Source organism: Lasioglossum baleicum, chromosome 16 (genome assembly GCF_051020765.1).
Source record: "Lasioglossum baleicum chromosome 16, iyLasBale1, whole genome shotgun sequence".
NCBI classification, from domain to species: domain Eukaryota; kingdom Metazoa; phylum Arthropoda; class Insecta; order Hymenoptera; family Halictidae; genus Lasioglossum; species Lasioglossum baleicum.
Genome location: NC_134944.1, coordinates 2,191,790 through 2,212,178, shown reverse-complemented (window position 1 = coordinate 2,212,178; position 20,389 = coordinate 2,191,790). Strand labels below are relative to the sequence as shown.

At 46.0% G+C, this 20,389-nt stretch overlaps 1 protein-coding gene across 2 annotated transcripts in view; it reads left to right on the top strand.

Annotated features, from left to right (window-relative positions):
• The window catches only part of LOC143216764 (uncharacterized), a 131,438-nt gene that overhangs the window by 98,827 nt on the left and 12,222 nt on the right, over positions 1-20,389 (top strand). For both annotated transcript variants that reach the window (XM_076440139.1, XM_076440140.1), the window contains exon 5: positions 20,183-20,319. In XM_076440139.1, the coding sequence (XP_076296254.1) occupies positions 20,183-20,319 (137 nt within the window). The remainder of the gene's footprint in view (positions 1-20,182; positions 20,320-20,389) is intronic.

Here is a 20,389-nt window from a genome sequence, read left to right as displayed (position 1 = left end):
ATTGCAACGATGAGCCTGTATCGCGAGCTATGAATGCCGCAGAAAATCGACGGGGAAAGGAAAGGACTGATTGAGAAATTTTCAGACAGCAAAGAAGCCACGGGGATTTTATTAATCGGCCACCTAGGCGGAAACCTGTCGCTCCCGGCAGTTTTTCCTCCCAGAGAGAAATGAAAAGTTGAGCGCGTCGTTAGGCGTCTGCGAAAAAGTTTTTAATGACGGTGCGACTCTCCCGATTTTCACGGATCTGGCGAATATTAGCGGAGTCGATTATGCGCTGCGAAAATCGATGTTACTCTACGAACGTTATTTGACTCAATTTTTTGAACAACAAAATTATTGTTACTCGCTGCTCTATAGAATTAACACTTTACCTACCGGAAGTCTATTAATAGGATTTTCAATCTTAAATGAAATTATTAGATGACGATATTGTGGGCGACTTGTTAGTTCTCAATGAAAATTGCTGTTTCCATTGAAGGTTCCATTAAAAAGTGTTCCAGTCATGTTCCATAGATTTTTTAAAATTATGCAATAATCGCCGGTCGGTAATGTGTTAAGAAATAATTCTTCCTTCTCGAAGTCGATGTTAAATAGATCGCGGTGCAACGGATTAAATAGTATGTAGTGTAAAAAGAAAATTTGTCTCAGTGGATTATTAATGTTCTGAAAAATTTGTTCGCAAACTGCATAAAGGGAGAACATGGTCGCTGCATCCTGCAGCGTTTTGTCCCCTCCTTGGCCAATCCGTTTCCACGTAAAATATGTCATAAAACCAATTACACTTGGCGAGCGCCGCCCACCATCTTGGCTCTGCTCGGCGGTTTGTCATTTGCCTCGGCGGATTCTTTCGCGGTGTATAACAGGCCTTTTAACTTCGGGCATTATCCACCGGCCTTGCCCCATTCGGGCCGCCATGATTTTGCGTCCGGGTCGCACGGTGTGTGAGCCATTTTGGTAGAACTTTCCACCAAGTTAACATAGAGCTGTGAAACCAATTCCAAATTAAAGCCGAAACCTTACAGAATACAATAGCAAAAATACAAAATATGAAAACATGCTATTCTACTGTTTAGCTCACTGATAAAGTATTATAGCAGGCAGTGTCGTCAATTGTTTATAGATTTTTCGTTGCGGAAGATCATTGTGAAAAACAATAAGAACCGAATTTTTTCAACGTTTCTGCTGTGGGGAGGAAAGTTACGCTGGTTGGTTTTTCTGTAAAATATGTTTCTATAAAATTTTCTGTAAATTCTGAAGATGCGCCTTAGGATCAAAAATATGTCACATTTTTTCAGTAGTTTAGAGCGCAACGGCGACCGGAAAACGGTCGCGGAATCTAATTTACCCTGTGACTACCCTCGCGGACAAGCTAGAGAGCTGACATTTTACTCGGAAGGGTTTTCTCCATCGAATGGTTCGATAGTCATTGAGAAACCTCTAAAGGCAGTTTTAACCATCTTAACACTTTACCTACCGAAAGCCTATTAATAGGATTTTCAATAATTGTGTTGTACCGAAGGAAAACATAGAAATTTTCTTTTACCTTACAATTTTAGATAAAAGTATAGTAGATCCCAACAAAAACATTCTGTAAACAGGAGCCAAGTTCTTATGGCCGTAAAAAGTTGTGAGATCAAACAACATACGGACAAGTTCGTTAGCTTAGAAATACCTTCTGCAATACTGAAAAAAGCGTTTGTAAAAATTAGTTAAAAAGAACGCTATTTAATTTTTAAAGAGTCACATGGAGGGCTAAATTATTCAAACTTGGCCGTTACTTTTTAAACCAATGGCCCTAAAACGTGTTAGGTAGCGACCAAGTTTGAATAATTTAGCCCTCCATGTGACTCTTTAAAAATTAAATAGCGTTATTTTTAACTAATTTTTATTTTTATTTTTCTAAGCTAACGAACTTGGCCGTATTCTGTTTGATCTCACAACTTTTTACGGCCATAAGAACTTGGCTCCTGTTTACAGAATGTTTTTCTTGGGATTTCATCAATTTTTGTTGAAATTTCATCAATTATCAAGTAGGTATCAAAGATTAACACTCTGCCGGCGAATTAGAACCCAACTTTACCTAGATTTTTTTTTGTTATAATTTTAGTGTCATTTTCTACCTTATTGTAATCTACCAGTTTGAGCTTTTTGATCACTACCTCGAATGGCGCTATACGAACGTTTGAAGAGAGCAGATGATACTTTCCGGAATTTACACGGTTCCTTATGGGAAAAGCGGCATATTTCATTTTCTCCATACATAATCTATTTCGTTTTTTTTTTTAATACAACCCCTTTAAGGTGTAAAATTTCAAACTTTGATAATTATTCCTTTGAGTGTTTGTTATGGTGGACCTATGTACCAAATTTCAAGCTTGTAGGTCAATGGGAAGTACCCAAAAGGTTTTGATGATCTGTCAGTCAGTCAGTCAGCGATAAATTTAGCGATTTTTGAGGTCCTATATCTCGGAACCTACTAATGTTGGAAGATTAATGTTTTGTCAATATTGAGACATGATAGCATTTAACAAGTGTACGAAATTACATCTCTCCATCTGCCTCCAGTGTCGAGTTATAAGCCTCTAAAAAACGGCTAAGTTGTTTCGTGTAAAAGGAGGTAGTGCAAGAACTTGGCTGGTGCACTACCGTGCACCTAGATAACGTTATTGAGGGTGACTTGTTAGTTCACAATGAAAATTGCTGTAACTGTTGAAGGTTCCATTAAGAAGTATTTAGCCATGAACCATAGATTTTTCAAAATTATGCAATAATCACCGGTCGGTAATGCTTTAATCGGCTAGACATATAGGTTATACACCATTGGTTATAAATTTTGACGTGCCGAATCGCGGGGGTATATTGTATCAGGGGATCGAGTTCGAGGACTCGAAACACGCGACTGCTCAGTTTGCCACCCCGGGTTTTTCACAAAGTCACGATCCACGGTAGCATCCTCCAGTGTACACAGAGAGACGAGGCACAAACGCGCCGCTGATCCGCTCGTTAATGTCCGGCGACTCCGTCATTACCGTCCTCGACGACACGTGACAGCCGTTTTCTAGACGACGCGAATCGTCAGCAGAATCGCCGTGCCGGGAAGAGACGCGGAGAGGGTGGACGGTTCTCACGCGAGCCTAAATTATCCGACACACGCGTGAGAAGCCCCTTGAGAAATTTTTCGCGATCGCTGCAGGACTTTCCTCGAGCGGATTCGGGACAATTCTTCGGGCACCGACAAACGAAATTGGTCAGATCGCGCAACTTCGCCACGATCCAGCCAGGGGTAGCAGACCAAGTTGTTAGCGTTCGACCTTGGTCGTCGATCAGGACCGCATCAAAAGCGTGGTCGTTCGATTGCAAAATAAGCATCGAGAGGGTTCGGGGTCCGGGATGCTAACAAAGCTCGCGAGAGGGAACAATCGCAAAAAATCGGCGCTTGGTCCGGACTCTCGGAAATCCTGAACCGGTCGTAACTGAGTGGAGAGAGAGGGGAGATAGAGTCCTCTCTCTCTTCTACGACCGCAAAAGACGAAAGGGGGCGAAACCGAGAAGCAGCGAACGATCTCTCAGCGGGGGAGGAAAGGGAGGAGGTCTCATGGTCCCGACCTGTGTTTTACTTTATAGCATTTAGCCCCATTGTTTGTCTTATTGCTATTAGACTCCGTCAATTAGTAATTGTATCTTTAATGCCGATTCCGTGAATCGGATCCCGGTGCACCGGTTTCTGTCGGAGGACCGAAACGGAGAAGTGGGGCCCCGGTGTTGGTAGGTGGAAATCGGACCACAGATTGGCGGGAAGCGGCGTAGGAGAGGGGGAAGGCCGGGACCGAGGGGGTGGGGGCATGTCATTAGGAGTCATTAATATCACGGACCTCTGTAATTTGACACACTTCCGATCGCCTAGCGCCACCCGCTCCATTTTTCGTCCCTCTTTCTCCATCCTTCGGCCTAGCCGTCGCGTCGTCCTCTCTTTCACCCTTTCCTCGACCACTCTGTGCCCGGCCTGCTCTTCCGAGGCCGACTTCCACGGTGAAATAGGATGGTACTGCAGGTATGTATTTCGTGAAACGGCAGGTGCCAGGGACCTTCACAGGGAAAGTGAAAGGGTGGAAAATCGAGGGTGAACCGAATATCTAGCAACCTGTCCTTCCTTGCTACTTTTAAATCTGTCTTACATCATCGAATAACGAGGAATCGAAAACAGTCGTGTCTCCAATCTCCCACAATATTAAATTAAATCGAATCTCGTCATTCCTATAGCACAACTTTGCCAGCCCCTTAATTAACATCACAAATTCCCTTGCATGCAGAGCACGAAAACAGCTTCCTAACAGCTTCGGCACAGTTTCCAGACAGTGACGGGAGCGTAGGACGTCGGGACCTGTCCACGGCTAACGAATTGCCGATAATTAACTCCCGAGGCTGACATTCGGCGATACCGCGAAGAATCGTCGACGATGTGTTGGTCGCTTGCAAAATCCGACGCACGAGAGAACGAGCTATGATTCGGAATGCAAGCAGCCGCGATCGATATGATCCGCGGATGCTAATCGAAACTGCTAATCGTTTATTCCTACGTCGTACAGGCACACCTGTTCGACCGATATGGTCAGACCAGAGATTCTTTTAACGCGGGCTTCATGGAGATCACTCGAACGGAGAACGGCCAAGTCCCTCATCATACTTTGTAATGTAAACTCCCGACGATATTTTCTTCGTTCTTTGTCCCGTTCCTGATCCCTTTTTTTTCGTCTTCTTCTGTTGCGAGTCGAAGCAGCGTCTCTTAATAACGTCGCGATAATCGAGAATTTCTGGATACACATACCTTCGGTCACTGGAATCGAATCGCTGTGTATTCTTTTTTCGCCTCACAGTGTAATCCGTTAATTCTCCATCACCTGTCGATCCTTATCCCTCGAACGGCATCGCCATTGTTTCCGGCTTGGTCCCGACCCCGTTCGAGCGATCCAGGTGCTGAAAATTGAAAATTTTGTTCTTGCGAAAGTCTGGCAAGTTAGCTTTGTTTTACGTTTTCGAAGTGGACGATTCGACGTTTCCCCGAATTGTTGTACTCGTCGTGACGATCCTCGGCGAAAATCGATACGGAATCGATGAAGACTGAAGGATCGGCGAGGATGGAAATGGCGAGCGGCACCGGGGTATCGGTTTCGCTTGGAATGCAAACGACCACCGCGATAAACTCGCACGAAGTCGCCACGGTCGCACGGCCACGGACGATAATACGTCTTCCTGCTGATTTTGTTATTCAAATGTCCTCGCGAGGACCGCGCCGCGACCGTGGAAAACCGCTATTGAATGCCGAAACGGCTTCCAGACCCCTCCAGACTTCCATTCACGCCCCGGCAATCCAGAACGTCCGGTTCTTATAGCGCCGTCCATGGAAAAGCCGGTCGCTTTCGTCGCAAAAAGCCTTACCGCGTATCGTTCGGTTCCCGTTAAGCTCAAACGACGATCCCGTCGCGTTTTCCATCGAATCGGCGAACCCTGCGACTGCTAATCTGCCTCCGATTGGCGTCGCGCGCCATTTGTCAAGGTTGCGCCACTATAACCAATAGTTTTTTTTTTTCTTTTATGCATGTCCTTTCTTAGTCATTTATGTTAAGTCTTTATTCTATTGTAAATGGACCTCGGTCCGTGCATAATAAATAATAATAATAATAATAACTTTAGACGCAATCGCTATATCCTCATTAAAAACTACTGCCATATTTTCGAGATATTAACAAACACGCCCGCAACGTTTAAAATCGCTACATTTGTTGGTTCCGTCGAAAAAAAAATTCGAAAACTCACGTTTCAATTCATTAGAGTATCGTGTTCGGGAGTTTCTACGATTCCTCAGCGATTCTAGAGAATCCTAGAAGAACAATTGGCCTCGCCTAATCGGCAACGGGGGTAGAGAAGAATCCTAGAGCGTGCACGAGCGGAACGAAGCGGAATGCAGTGGAACAAGAGCAAGAAGTCGGCAGACTCGGGCGAAATCAGCATATTCCGTTTATGGGACAGCGGGCGCTGTGTCGCCGATAAAAATCAGAAAATCCCCGGGAAAGCCTCTCGCCCGGGAATTTGAATTTGCTCCGGGCCATGGACCGGTGGAATCCCTCGGCGATTCAACTCGTCAAGATTCAATGCCAGTCCTCGTTGTCACCCCTCGGATCCGAATAACAAAGTGAGGCTGCGTCTGGTGGAAACGCTCGTTAACGGGCTCGCGAACGTTCCCGTTTCACCTAACCCGTTTTTACGAACCGATCGCTCGAACAGGTGGATCTTGGTTCTCGGAAACGTGGAACGGGAGAGCTGATTGCGGGGTGACGATTTGCGAGAAGCATTTAGGCTCGGCAATACCAGAACATGAGAATACTCTTCAATCTTCAATCTTCGCGATTCCTGTTGAACATCGCTTTTGGGATTTTAGCGAGGATTTCCAGGATTCTCTATAAAAAATTCTAAAAGTCGCATCACTTAACGATTCGTCAAAAATGAAATTCCTCGGTATTCGCGAATTAAAATCGAAGCGTGTCAACGAGAAATGAACTCGGCCGAACGACAAGCATAAATTCGACCCGGAAGTTTTCGTGGAATCGTCGAAAAGCGATCCGCGCTGGTTTCTCGGAAAAGTCGATGGAATGAGTTCCGTGGAATCGCGCTAGTTACTTTTCCATGCAAACTTGGGGTTCTTCGGCTCGGAAAAAAAAGAGGAAGAGAGGCATCGTCCCCAGGAGTCTGCACGCGAGGCTGGAAGACACCTAAGCGTCGGCTACTCGCGTAAGGGGAAATGAAAACGAGTATAGCGGCCGATTCTCGGAATGATGGAGAGCCGGAGAAACGGCCGAAGAAAAGGAGAAGCGCCGCGCCGCGCCGCTTCGCGAACGAGGGGAACGGACCAACTAGCCTCGAAGACGTTTTCTTTCTTCGACATATTTCTCACGGGGCCTCGGGGACGACTTCCGTTCCTATTTCTTGTCTCCTCGCCCCACCCCCGCCTCGTCCGAAGAAAGGGAAGACGCGGGACGAGATCGAGTGGACCGATTAAAAGAGATTAAGGGCGACCACGCGATTCACCAAAATCAAAAATTCAATCTTTTTCCATTCGGTAGGAGGACACGTGGACATTGTACCCTTAGAATTTCAGGTTGAAATTTTCAGCAGTTGCGTAGATTGCGAAGGTTTAGATTAATTTCTCTCGTTGTTGATCGCGAGGAAGGGTTCTGGGATCGATATCGATTAGGACGAAAAGATAATTAGAAGGAGGATCCGATTAGGAAAATGGCACCCGTCGGTGGGTGTCGGCGCCATTGTTCCGCTCGTTTCGCGGCGCACCGCGAAGAGAGTAGGGGACTAGCAATTAGCAATTAAACCAATAAGTCTGCAATTGGTGATTCCATTAATGGGACGCTCGTTCCCACAGAATGCGAACGTTTTTCGACGTTCTTCTATGCCGACACTGCCTCCAATTGCTTCGGAAACCTATAATTAGCCCGTCGACAGCCCAGCCGCGCCGGCTCGCTCTTGTTTAGATGCTCGATCGCAGCTCTGGATCCCCTCGCGCGATAACCTCGCCGGGAAATCGATGATCGAGCCAGGCTGAACAGCGGTGAAAATCGACTCGGAAGAGTTATATTTGATTTTCAAAGTGGTTTCGAATGTTATTTTGACAATTGTCTATAATTGTGGAAGTAAAATTTTCCGTGGCCACCGCTCGTAGGTTCTTCAGCCGCCTACGCGTCGCTGGTTAGTCTGAAAGGGCTGGTTCCGGCAGTCAATTAAAAAGGTCGAAAAAGTTCCTCGCAAAACCATGGAGCTGGCCCTGCGATCGTCGCTAATAAATTCGTGGCAGAGGAGCGTGGGCGGTCCGACGGACTGCCGATAGTGCACGGTGTCCCACGCGACGATTATCCATTAATTAAACAATCAATATTTATTAAGCTTATTATCGGACACGGCGGCGGCTGCGGCTGCGGCGCAAGCCCGGTATTAATTCGATTCTACGGTCCACGGTGGGGCCCGTATTTCGCTTAATAGGCGCCATATTGTTCGTAACGACGCAATAAATATGGACGTGGCCAAATGAAGACGATAAATTGTCGAACGCCCCCGCTGTCGGTACCGCGTGTCCCGTGTCCCGCCCTCGCTCTCTCTCTCTCTCTCTCTCTCTCTCACTCTCTCTTCTACTCTCGTTCCGCTCGTTTCCCTCTCCACAATTTCCTTTCCGGTCACTACTGCGATTTTCCCTGGCCTTAGAGGAAAATGAAACTTTATTCGCCCGGTAAACGATGAATAGAAACCGAAGGTAATTCCCCTGTCTTTCTGTCTCGAAGAGAATCACATTATTTTTACGCTGTCAAACTGAAAGGGCCCTTTCAGATTTTTATATTATTATTTCATGGAATATTTAGGGACGAGATAATTAATGAAATCAGCGAGCCGTTTATCATTTTCAACCCCTACGCGAAGGATTTCGGTTTCAACCCCCTGCGCATTTCCGGCTCCACTTCCTGAACAGTTATTATAATCAATTAGCGACCAGTTATCTGCCATCTACGAAACGTCGCGATACAGGGGTGCAACCCTCCGGATTTTTTTATACACCAGTCTATACCGGTTTTCGAAGAGGGTGGCCTGCAACAGGCTGATGAGTAGTCGGACTTTTTTATCCTCGCTACCCTAACTTAGGCTTCCGTTATGACAATCGTTTCACGCATTCTTCGGGAACTTCGCTCCTTTTTCATTCTCAGCTATTTGCAATTTTGCTTAGTTTAACATTTTCTTAAGAAATATTCTTGATTAGGTATTTGGTGATTTCGAACATTTGAATTCAGAGATACGAAATCTAATCGCGCGGCAGAAGTCGACCTAACGATGGATTCGAGCGGGTAGAGCAGGACGATCGAGGCGGAGCCCGATAATAGATTTAATTACTCCCTTGGAGGGCCAGTTGCTGGACGAGGGCGGCCATTCCCCGGTGCACAACTCCATATCACGGGGCGAGCACGTAACGACGCCGTTTACCTGGCCGCGTCGTCCTTTGTCCTTTTGCCACAATTACCGTCGTCTAGACGCGGGACTCCGTTTCTCCGCGAAATGACAATTACATAGCGCCGAGATCGCCTCGTCGACCGTTTCTTCCCTCGAAACGACCCGCTCATCCTCCGAGGACCGCCTCTGCCAAGGGCTTTCTCTCTGTCTCCTCTCTACCACCGTCCGATAGCGAAACTTTCGAATAGTCTAATTACGTAGAAATATCACGGCCGGATTCAATTCTACCCGATCTACCTTTACTTCTCCACCGGAAAGGAAATATCGTTCGGGGAAAAGTCAGCATTTCGTGGCGATTTCCAAAGTTTCGGTTACTTGCCAGTTTATCGTTGGAAAATCGAATTTTGAGCTATTCCTTCTTGAACATTCTGTTTTCGGACTCCTGTTCGCTATCTTGGTCTCCTGATGGTCGAAATTATTCGATTTAATATACATACAGGGTGTTTCACCTGGGTCCCATGGAAATCACCGACACAGATTTCTCCGACTCCAGATTTGTCCGACAATGCCTTTAACCGACAACGAATTTGATCCACAACGACTTGAAACACAGTATGATAATATTGTATGATAATACTGCATGATAATGCATACTGTGGTCGTCTTAAGTGTTGTTGTGGATCAAATTCGTTGTCGGTAAAATCCGTTGTCGGTCAAAATCGTTGTCGGCCAAAGCTATTGTCGGAGAAATCTGTGTCGGTGATTTCCATGGGACCCGTTTAACTTGACCACCCTGAATGTCTTTGTTGTTTTTAAACATCCGTCGTCAAATATCTGAAGGACAAACTTGAATGGTAAAATGGGGCTCGTACGATGCCAAAAGAATTTATGTTTTTATATAATTTTTTTTAGAGATGTGAAGATCACCTTCATTTTTTTAAATGGAATGAGGTATTTTTTAATACATCAATCGATGTAGCTGGACATTCGTTATACAGGGTCTGTCCAAAAACTAATGCGACCACATCTTTTTTTTAATCCATTGAACATATGAGTGCAAACCTTTACAATTCTTCAAAGTAGGACCCTTGGGCGCCGACACATTTTTTCCAGCGCGATTTCCATGCTTCGTATGCTCTCTGGAAGGCGTTATCTGGAGCCTCTCGTAGTACCCTCGTCGCAGCCTCGTCGAGCACTTTCAACCAAAACTTTTCCGTAGATTACGGGGAATACAGTAAACGGTACTTCTTAGTTGGATCACAACACTTCCTCAACCCCCGTACAGTCCTGACTTGTCTCCCGCCGACTTCTTCTTGTTTCGAAAAATTAAAAATGTGCTAAAAGGGTGCCATTTTGAAAGCGTGGAACGCGTCAAAGAGACTGTGACGAAGATACTACGAGAGGTTCCAAAAAACGCCTTCCAAGGAGCATACGAAGCATGGAAATCGCGCTGGAAAAAATGTGTCGACGCCCAAGGATCCTACTTTGAAGAAATTTAAAGGTTTGTACCCATATGTTTAATAGATTTTTTTTTAAATGTGGTTGCATTACTTTCCGGACAGACCCTGTATGTCGAAAAGTTAGTAGTTCAGGTGATGAGCCCCATTTTACCATTCAACTTTGTCCTTCAAACACTTGCCGTATCTTTAAAAACAACAAAGATATTCAAGGTGGTCAAGTTAGGTGAACTACCCTGTATGTATTATCATTTTTTATCAATTTTGGGACCAACCGGATCAGTGTCGCAGTTATCGGGGACCCAACTTTTGTAGATTTCTTCCAGAGCATATACCATAGAAAATAAGTCGAGATATTTTGTTCCATCGTTTCGTTCCCTCGCCACCCTTTTTCTTCCTGAACGCGAGAGAGATCCTCTGCACCCATTGTTACCAGGTCTCTCACCCCTCAGCCTCTTTCCTTTCACGGTTCTGGCTTAATGGCTGACGCGGCTATCGGGTTTCTGCAGAAGCGTAAAGAATCTTCGAGGAAAGCCGCGAGGAGAACGATACATCTGGCTCGCTGCTCGTTCATTGATCAGCCTCGTTGCGATCGAGAAACTGTTATTCATACTACCTTTCTGCTAACTTCTTCGGGGTAAAGGGTCTGAGGGTAAACATACGAGATTCCTAAATATGTGAAAATGATATTCGAATGCTGCTGATAGATTCGTTGAACGAGGAATAAAAGAATGAAATATAATATTTATCCTGAATATATAAAAATTTCAAAGGAAAATTCACAACCTGCGAATTCGCTAAAGGGTGAGAAGAGGTGCGATCACGTTGCTCATTACATTCCAAGCTCGATTAAACGCGTCCTCCCGGAAAGTATGGCTTCCCATATCTCTTAGAATTTACTTTTCTGCCTCCGGGGGGTTGGCTGGTCGAGAGAGGGCCAATGGCGGAAGCTAATAAAAAAAAGAAAGCTCTGCGGCGGCCTGATAAGCCTGAGGGTATTTCACACTCGGACAGCCCTCGTATCGACGGAGGACGCTAATGTAGCGTTATTTAACTCGGTTAGGTGTCCTCCCCATTGCGAACAACCCCCGCTAAAATCCCGGGGTGCTCGCCGTCCCGTGAAAACACTGTGGGGGCGGTGACACGCATAAAATAGGAACCGACCCCATTTTTAGGATGTCAGGTGCTCGTCAGGATTGACGAGGGAGCTTTGCATGGCTCGCCCATTTCGATACTCTGCCTAAATAATGTCTCCATTATCCTTGAGAAATTCGTCCGTGAAGATATAAATTTATTAATCCTCTCGAGATTCAAACTCTGGGATTGATTGATGCAGGAAATGAAAATTGGTGAATTCGGAGGTTGCAGATCAGTCGGATTCACCCAGGTCGCAGATCGAGGTCCTCGCCTGATCCTCGAGAGAACGTTGTCCTCGGGAATGAATATCGAGCGGGCCGTACCACGTGCCAGCAAGCCAATATCTGGCGAATATGTTAAGAAAGTCGCATACATCGGGGTCAGTACAGCGTGAAAATAGAATGTAAAGTGTTCGCAGGGCTGGCGGCCTTAGGCGCAATAGGGGTGGTTTCCATAGGGGTCGGTTTGACGCGTATGACGCGCCGGACACGTGACCCGCCTGCCAAATCGGCAATCACTGCCCCGAACTACGCCGGACGAATCTTAAATATGGGATATTCAAATGGTCTGGCCACTTCCATCCCTCTCCCCTCTCCCCTCTCCCCTCTGGAGTTCGTGACAGGTCAGGGTGCCTGTTCGCAGTTGTGCTACACCATTAATGAAAGTAGATTTTTATTCGACTTCTGTTCCTTGCAACCGACGCAGACTATTTTTATCTTGCATAAATATCCACGGTCCAACACTTATCATATCATTTTTATCGCATACTCGATTAACAATTGAATCGTCCAAGCTTGAAAAGGAAAATATCGACTCGAAGAAAAATGATTAGCGGCTGGTCGAATGGTTTGAAATCGACTATCGTGAAACAGACGATCGTCGATAGTGGTCAGCATGCAGGTCCACCGCATCATACATCACTGCCAACCAGCAGCGGGGGTGCCGGCACCAAATGGACCCGAAGTGCCAATGTGGAAGTCCCTCGCGAAAACCCTCTCTTTTATATGCATAGTCTCATTTCCTTATCGGAAATTTACGGTGAACGTGGCCCGTGGTCTTTGCCTCCATTGCAGCAAACCATTTTTCTCTGCAACCCTGCTATAGCCTTTTCAACCCCTTAATTGCTTTCACTACTCTCTGCCCCGGTTCGTCACCCCCCCCCCAAAAAAACATCTATATCTTCAAAGCAACATTTTACTTCCTGAAACTTCTGTTTTGCAAACATATTCGATGTTTATTCTTAACCAGATTTGTTCGATCTAATGCATAGTCCACTACTGATTAATATTTTAGTACACATCATTGCAGATTACATGAAAGTAATTATTCTAAGTCTACATAGTAATAAATAATTAAAAACACCGCGTTGAGAAAAACATGATACGTTCCCTCGGATTGTAAGCTAATACTCTCCATCAAAGATGGATACACTCTTCCCAAACTCTAATTAAACTAATCGCGTTAAACTCATCTATGATAATCTCTAGACTAGAATAAATTTCAGTACGCTTTTAGATAGGACCAGACTGCGGATTTTATGCATTTATGGCAAAAATAATTATTAAAATAAGAATTAAACGTCTACCTGACTCCAGTCTCTTGCAAATAATGCAGACAATTTTTATTTTGCATAAAAATCCGCAGTCTAGATAGGACTGAAACAAGTTCGGCTTTAATATGCACTAATTGCTACGCGTTTTCCCGAGAAGTGCCGTTCGCTTTCGATAGCCTAAGGTGTTCATGTCTTCTCCTGCCATTTGCATCCCCGTTGCACTTCCTGCACCGTTATGTACCGCGTCATAAGCATACTGCGTTCGAGTGGGAGGCTCCAGAGTATGCCTCGCGAAGCACGTGCCTCTCGCGTCTATACACGCGTTCGGTTTCATTATAACGGTAGCTGTCGATGACGATGATGACGATGACGCGAGCCAGGGGCCTCTATTTACCGATCCTGCATCTGTCCCGACCCACGCCGCGCGCCGTTCCGAAATATCTCGTTTTCACCGGTGCAACCGAAGCTAATGGCAGCGCGCGCCATGTGTCCACGGGAATCTCGCTCACCTTTGCTTACCTGCCGCTTAATTTCGGTTTCCAAAGGCCGATCATCGAATTTCCGAGATCGATAGCCCCCTGACCCGAGCCCCCTTTGTGCCTCGAATAAATTGGGAGGCCTGCGCGTTAATCGACGAACTGTTTTTCCTATAATAATTCCACGCTGCCCCTCTCATTAAGTCGTACGCAATCGAGAAATTCGTTGTCCCGGTCGTTCTTCCTGCTTTACACCATGATTGAAAATGCTCGGAGCCATTACCAGTACCAGAAGGTCGGGCCGAAGAGGTATGAACACGCGTGAGCGTGCGCGTGCGTAGACCAGATAAAGAGAGGAGAGGAGAGAAAAGAGAGAGAGTGAGAGAGGGAAAGAGAGAAAGAGAGGAAGGCCACGTGCCTCTGGTAGCACGCGACCAACCTAACGGTTTTAGACTCACCCCACACGCTGCTCGAAAACCAGTCCACCCCTTCTCTCTCGTCACCCTTGCCCGGCCGCCGCCGGCACCGCTGTTTCAAAACACGCCAGAGGAAACTGTTATTCTATTGGCTCGTGGATCTATCCCCCTCGTGTCTTCCCCCTTCCCTTCATAGTCGCGGACAATAATTTCACCGGTTAGCTTCCCGCCAATCCGATCAATTGATCTCTGCAAGCTGCCTATGGATCCTCTAAACTCTTTGAACGTTGCTTTGGAGAACTTTCACTCGCATGGGCTGTGTGGATATTTCCTATTTGTTTATTCTTGGACTAGTTTCAGATTTTTTATTTTCCAATTATCGAAGTTGTGAAATGCAAAGTATGGCCCAGGAAAGATTTATGAAACGTGTCCCCGAGTCCCCGATTTACCTGGCAGCGCGTCTTCGCCCTCCGTAAGATCGCATTAAGTCTCTCCCCTCTCTTCGTCTTCGGTGTATCAACGCGGTAGAATGTATAAACAACATCTGCCTCCTTCTCGTTTCTTCGTCGCCATTCTTACGTAAGGAAAACGACAATGCGTTCAACCCCCATAGTACGGGGGAGTAACGTCGGACCCCATTATTCCTTGCTTGCGTGCACCGCCTGTCAACCGACTTACGATTTTATTAGGGCCTTACATCATTCGATTATGCTTGCCGGGACCGTTTTCATGCATCGGGGGACCGTGCAGACGTCATTGGAATCGCCGAAACGATGGATCGATCGTTCTGCGAACGCTCGCTTTCAACCGTGACAAAACGCTGTTCCACTTTCGGCTTTATTTTCGGAGAAACCGCGGTAGAAGAGGAAGCGCACCGAATAGATTGAGCAAAAGAGAGCAGAGGAGAGAGGTCCGCGGTTTCGGAGGGCCAACCGAAGGGCGGAGCCGCGAAGGAAATGGCGAGAGAGAAACGGGACGAGGGATGCAACCGCGAAATCAAGCGGAGCCGTGAAAGTAGCGATTTCTCCTTTGCGGTGCCGTTCGTTAAACCGAGAAGAGCCGATTTCGTCGATGGGCGAAAGAGGAAGAAAGTAAGAGAGGAATTAGAAGAAGATCGAGAACGCGCAGAGGTTCGTGACTCGCCGATATTTTCCCTGAAAGGCCGAATCGATATTTTATGTAGATCGCGAGGAAAGGGCAACGAGCCCTTCGCCGACGCTATTCTCGCCAGGACGAACAAAAACATCGGCTGATCCCACGCAATAGAAGACGCCGGTGGCCTTTGTTGCAGAATTCATCCTGGAAATGGAACGTCTTCGATTGTTGCGAATGCTATTCAGTCGCCGCGTTCCCCTGAATTAGATAGAAATACATTCAGACCCAAATACATAAAGTGAACGGACGTGGTGTGCCATTTTATGCGAAACGTTGCGTTACTAGTCCCTCGTTTATTTCAATTTAAATGGCAAGCTACTGCGCGGCAGCCCTTTAACCCTTCAGTCCCACGAAATGGTAATTTATTGCTTCAGAAGGTACCAGAAAAATTTTTCGGAAAATTCTGAGGAATTCACTAAATCTGGAAAGACTCGAGGAAAATTCATAGTCCAATCAACGAAAAGTTGTAGAGGGAAATGGAGGGAACACAATTTTTAACTTTGGATCTTTGTTTGGACTAGTTAGGAGGTAAACATACTAGAAGCCCCACTCCTAGGAGGTGAGCGTGGTACAGGGGGGCACGTAGAAGGTCCCTTTTTCGGTTTTCCGCTTATATCTCGGAAACTATACGTCCTAGCGATAAGACCATTCTATACAAAATTAAAGCTGACAAAATGTGCCACAAAATTGATTGGATTCAGTTTTTCGGTATCTCGCATAGTTTCCAAGATATCCGCCCTCAAAGTTCACTAATTGTGCTGAAGAGTTGTTGAAGACTGGACTATCAAGAAGAACTCTCGCAATTTTCGCGCTTCTACCCAAAACTAAAAATCGCCAAACGTCTCGGAGAAGGTGCAGAGGTCACTGAACCCTAGATCCGAAGAAAGGAAGTCGCTTAGCCACTGGATCGAACCCGAATTTTCCCATCTCCGACAAAAGCGGGTCGCACAGAGATAAAGGCTCGCGAAACCTCTGAAAGAAGTCCCCCCGCTCGCAGGTGGGGATGGTCCGTCACGATCCAGAGACCTAGGGTCTAGGTCTAGGGGAAGAGAAGGAAGGTCAGGAATAAAAAAAACGCACATTTGAGAAATCCTGTGAATCCTGTGAATTTCGGAGCCCGGCCCCGATTTTCGCTCCTCCGCATCTGTGTCTCCGTCTCCCCTTCATACCTGACGATTCCCCGGAAAACGGCGAAAAAACCGAAGCGAGAGGCTGTTATAGAGGGTGAGCAAGATGTGACAGGTCAGGTAGACTCCTCGGGAGACTCGGTATTGGTGGATTCCCTATAAAATTTCAGTTACTTCGTCCCTTGCGCGGCCGATTACACCCTGGCCTCTTTCTTCCACCCCTCGGCGATTCAAAACGCAGGTACACCGGTTTCCCTTTTCTACCGAGAATTTGCATCATTCGTTCAGTTCGTTCCCCTCTTTTTCACCGAAAATTGCCGCTTTTTTTACACCGTGAGAAGCTCTCATCTCTACGACGAGACGCACCGTCCGTCGGAGGGGCGAAAGGATTTTTTCGTCGGTTACCATTTTTCCACCCTTTTTCCAGAGTTTGCTAGACGAAGAAATTGATGTTTTAGCACGGACCGTACCCTGCCAGGTGCGACATGTCCGTTGAGGTACGAATAAGTTAGATAAGGCCAACGTTCGTGCTCTTTTTTACGGTTTGGCGGTTTTTTCCCCACTATCGCTGCGCCATTGGAGGTTCGTCTTCTGGGATCGAGAGAGATCGTAGTTTTGAAAAAAGTCCAACGGGCGATTCCGATGGAAGATGGCGTGGAGAGGGATGGCGGAGACGATACTTAAATATCAACGGTTTTTTAACGGTGAAAACCGTTTTGGAAGAGCGAAGGAGATGGGACACCTTAGAGTAAAAAGAGACTTCAGAGATTTATACTGAATGTGTCGGAACACTGAGCTAGGTAAAGAAGGGATATCGAATCAAACAAATAAAATGTTACGAATATCAGAAAGTCTAATTAAAAAATGTCGGCTGTTCAAGGGCCAGGGACTTGTATCGGTTATTTCTTCCTAACTGTTATAGAAACCGAAATATCGGAATATGTACCGGTAATATATTAATTGGGATACATTAATTGCTTCACGATCATGAACGAGTTATCCCGCGACTCACACGTCTTATAAATAATGAATGTTGATACAAGTTTTAGTAAATTTTAATAATAATAATAAAATATACAGGGTGATCCATTTATCTTGAGACAGTCAATTATTACGGAAACCAGCAGGAATATGAAAAAATGTTTTATATAAAATATTCTTCATATGAAGGGGCACATTTAATGGCGCTGTGCACATTTTTCCATAATGGCCCTTTAAGGGTCAGATGAAGGGCAACTTCACTTATTCTACATCGAAAAATAATAATATTGCGGTTTCGCTAGAATATCGGTTATACCGAAACCCCGGTATTTTAACTTAACGATTTCGGTTTTCATCCATTTCGGTATTATTTCGATTTTGGTAGTGCCTCTTGGCATGATACCGGTATGAAAATGTTATCGGTGTCAAATGGCTGCCGAGGGCGAAGCGTTAACCAACAGGCCACCCTGAAACGAACTAAAATCGCGGCTATAAATGAATCGATTGACCGAATTCGAATTCCACCCGGTGGGAACGGGCCCGAATCTCGTTCATCCGGAACAAGATCGTATCTTGGGGCGCATCTTCGAGCTCTCTTTGTCCCGCATCTGCATACACCGACGCGGCTAGGTGCCATTATAAATGGCCCCTGGGCACAATGCCTCTGCCCATGCAATTTCCAACCATTGAAGCCCGTTTAACGTTTGCACGAGTGACACGGTAACCGTCTATCCATCACCCACCCACATTTCCACGGTGGTCGGCGACCGAGCACGCATATACATACCTACACTGTACGTGTACACACAACTGCACACAACCCTGATGCAACAGAAAGCGTTCTGCGAATGGGGATGCAGCTGGACGTAGTAGTCCCTCTCACTCTCTCTCTTTCTCGTTCAGGACGCAACGCGACCTTCGACGCCTCGATTTTCTCCTCGTTTTTCACTATGCCGTATGCCGAGGGAAAACTGGGCGACGACCTGACCTTCTTGCTATAGTTGCCAGAATCCGGTAAGATGCTGGACAGAGCACGTACGTCAGGTGATCAAATAAAAATGTACACCTGAGATGCGAACACCTTTTGGAAATTGTGGATGGTTCTGCGGTGAACTGGGCAATTTCTTGTTCTCTAATTATTTTAATTCGTCTACTCATTTTTGTAATAAAACCCACGGAAAAAGGTAGAGCAGCCTTAACAAAACATCAAGGGCTTCGCCAACTAATTCCAGAACGTTACCTCGAAAATAAATTTTTAAATGCTTTCGGCGCTATACGGTTCGATCGTTTATTACAAATTATAAAGCAATTTTGCTAATTGTCAAACAAAATCAACGTTTCGATCCTAGTTTGGATCTTCCTCAAAATTTATTTGAATTTAGTTGTCGGTTAAAGTCGTTGTCGGCCAAAGCTATTGTCGGATAAATCTGGAGTCGGAGAAATGTTGTCGGCGAAAACCGTGTCGGAGAGATCTGTGTCGGTGATTTCCATGGGACCCGTCCGACGCACGTAACACACGCGTGTCACACATTTCTTATAAATTTATTTTCCCCAAAGAACACGCGATTCAAATAAATCTTGAAAAAGATCCAAACTAGGATCGAAACGTTGATTTTGTTTGACAATTAGCAAAATTGCTTTATAATTTGTAATAAACGATCGAGCCGTCTCTCGCGCCGAGAGCATTTAAAAATTTATTAACAGCAAATACGATCGATAGAAGAAACATATTTACCTCGAAAAAATCGAAATAAAATCGTTCGAAGCAGCCATGCCGCGGGGAACCCCCCAGTAACTATGGAAAGGGGTGCCATGTCCTAGCGTATCGAAGTAATTATTATTAAAATCCGTTGAGCGAAAGGCGTCGCCTAAGCTCGTTTTCTCGAGCCTGGCGAATCGGTCCCGTGCCCTTTTGAAAACTCCGGGGGCGCGCGACACGATGAAAAAGACGAAAGGGGTGTGCGAGGGAGGCCGCAGTCATAAGACACGAATGATGGATGCGCGAAGGGTTGTTTCGCGCGCGTGATGTGGAGGGGCGAAGGGCCAAAGGGTTCGCCCTCGCGGGCCAATGAGCGGCCGCGTTTATTCGAGCGTCGACGAATCAACGCGACGTTCACGACCACGTGGTGGAGGGGAGGGTTTAAGCTCGTTTGGGGCACGATTTCGTTGCGTCATTCTGACATTCGTTCTGTGTCGGTCCTGCGGCGAGGACCGACGGATTCTCGTATCGGATACGTGCGTTTTCGCCTCGTTTGAATATTCAGTGCCGCGTCGTGATTAATTAACCACTCGCTTGAATATCAATTAGCAGTTGATCAGCATCAGTTCTTTTTTTTTTAATAGCAATCTGGAGTTACTTTTCTTTTGGAATCTTATTCCGGTGTTCGATCGAAATTAAAGGAGCTATCGGTGCGCGATAGTGTTTCGCGATGAAATTGTGATCGAGGGTGATCGGTGATCTTCGAGATCGACACCTACCTTCTCCGAGGATCTTTGAGAATCTCTCATGATCCATGGATATCGTGGACCGCGGGAATTGTACCGACGTAACCGTGTGCGAAGCGAGAAAGTATTCGCGAGGATTCGCGAAACTAAGATGGTCTTCCTAGAAGATCCCAGGATGATCTTTGCGGACATGCGACTTCATGCGACCAGCACGCCCACGTCCACCCCCACGAGATATCATCTGCACCAGAAGTACCGACCTCAGAACAACAACAACTGTACGGGAACCTTTTGTGTCGATGATTCAGACTGTTTAGGGTTTCGATTGATTTTTATTCTAACGAATTTTGTTACAGCTTCTTCTTCCTCTGATTTTCTCCGCCTTTATTTTACTGTACCGTAGTGGTAATTGTGGTTGTTTCTCGGTATTTTGTAGATGCCGATCTCCATGGAGATGTGGACGGTCATGAGCTCAGTGGCGATGATAGGAGCATTGCCAGTGACATCCACGATGCCACCGAGGCGAATCTTGACCATGACTCCATGGACTCGGACAGGGAAGCCCTTAATCTGGTGAGTACTTTTTCATTTTTAAACCTGTTTCTGCCTTTTTTCTTCTACTTTCAATTGTCATATAATACAG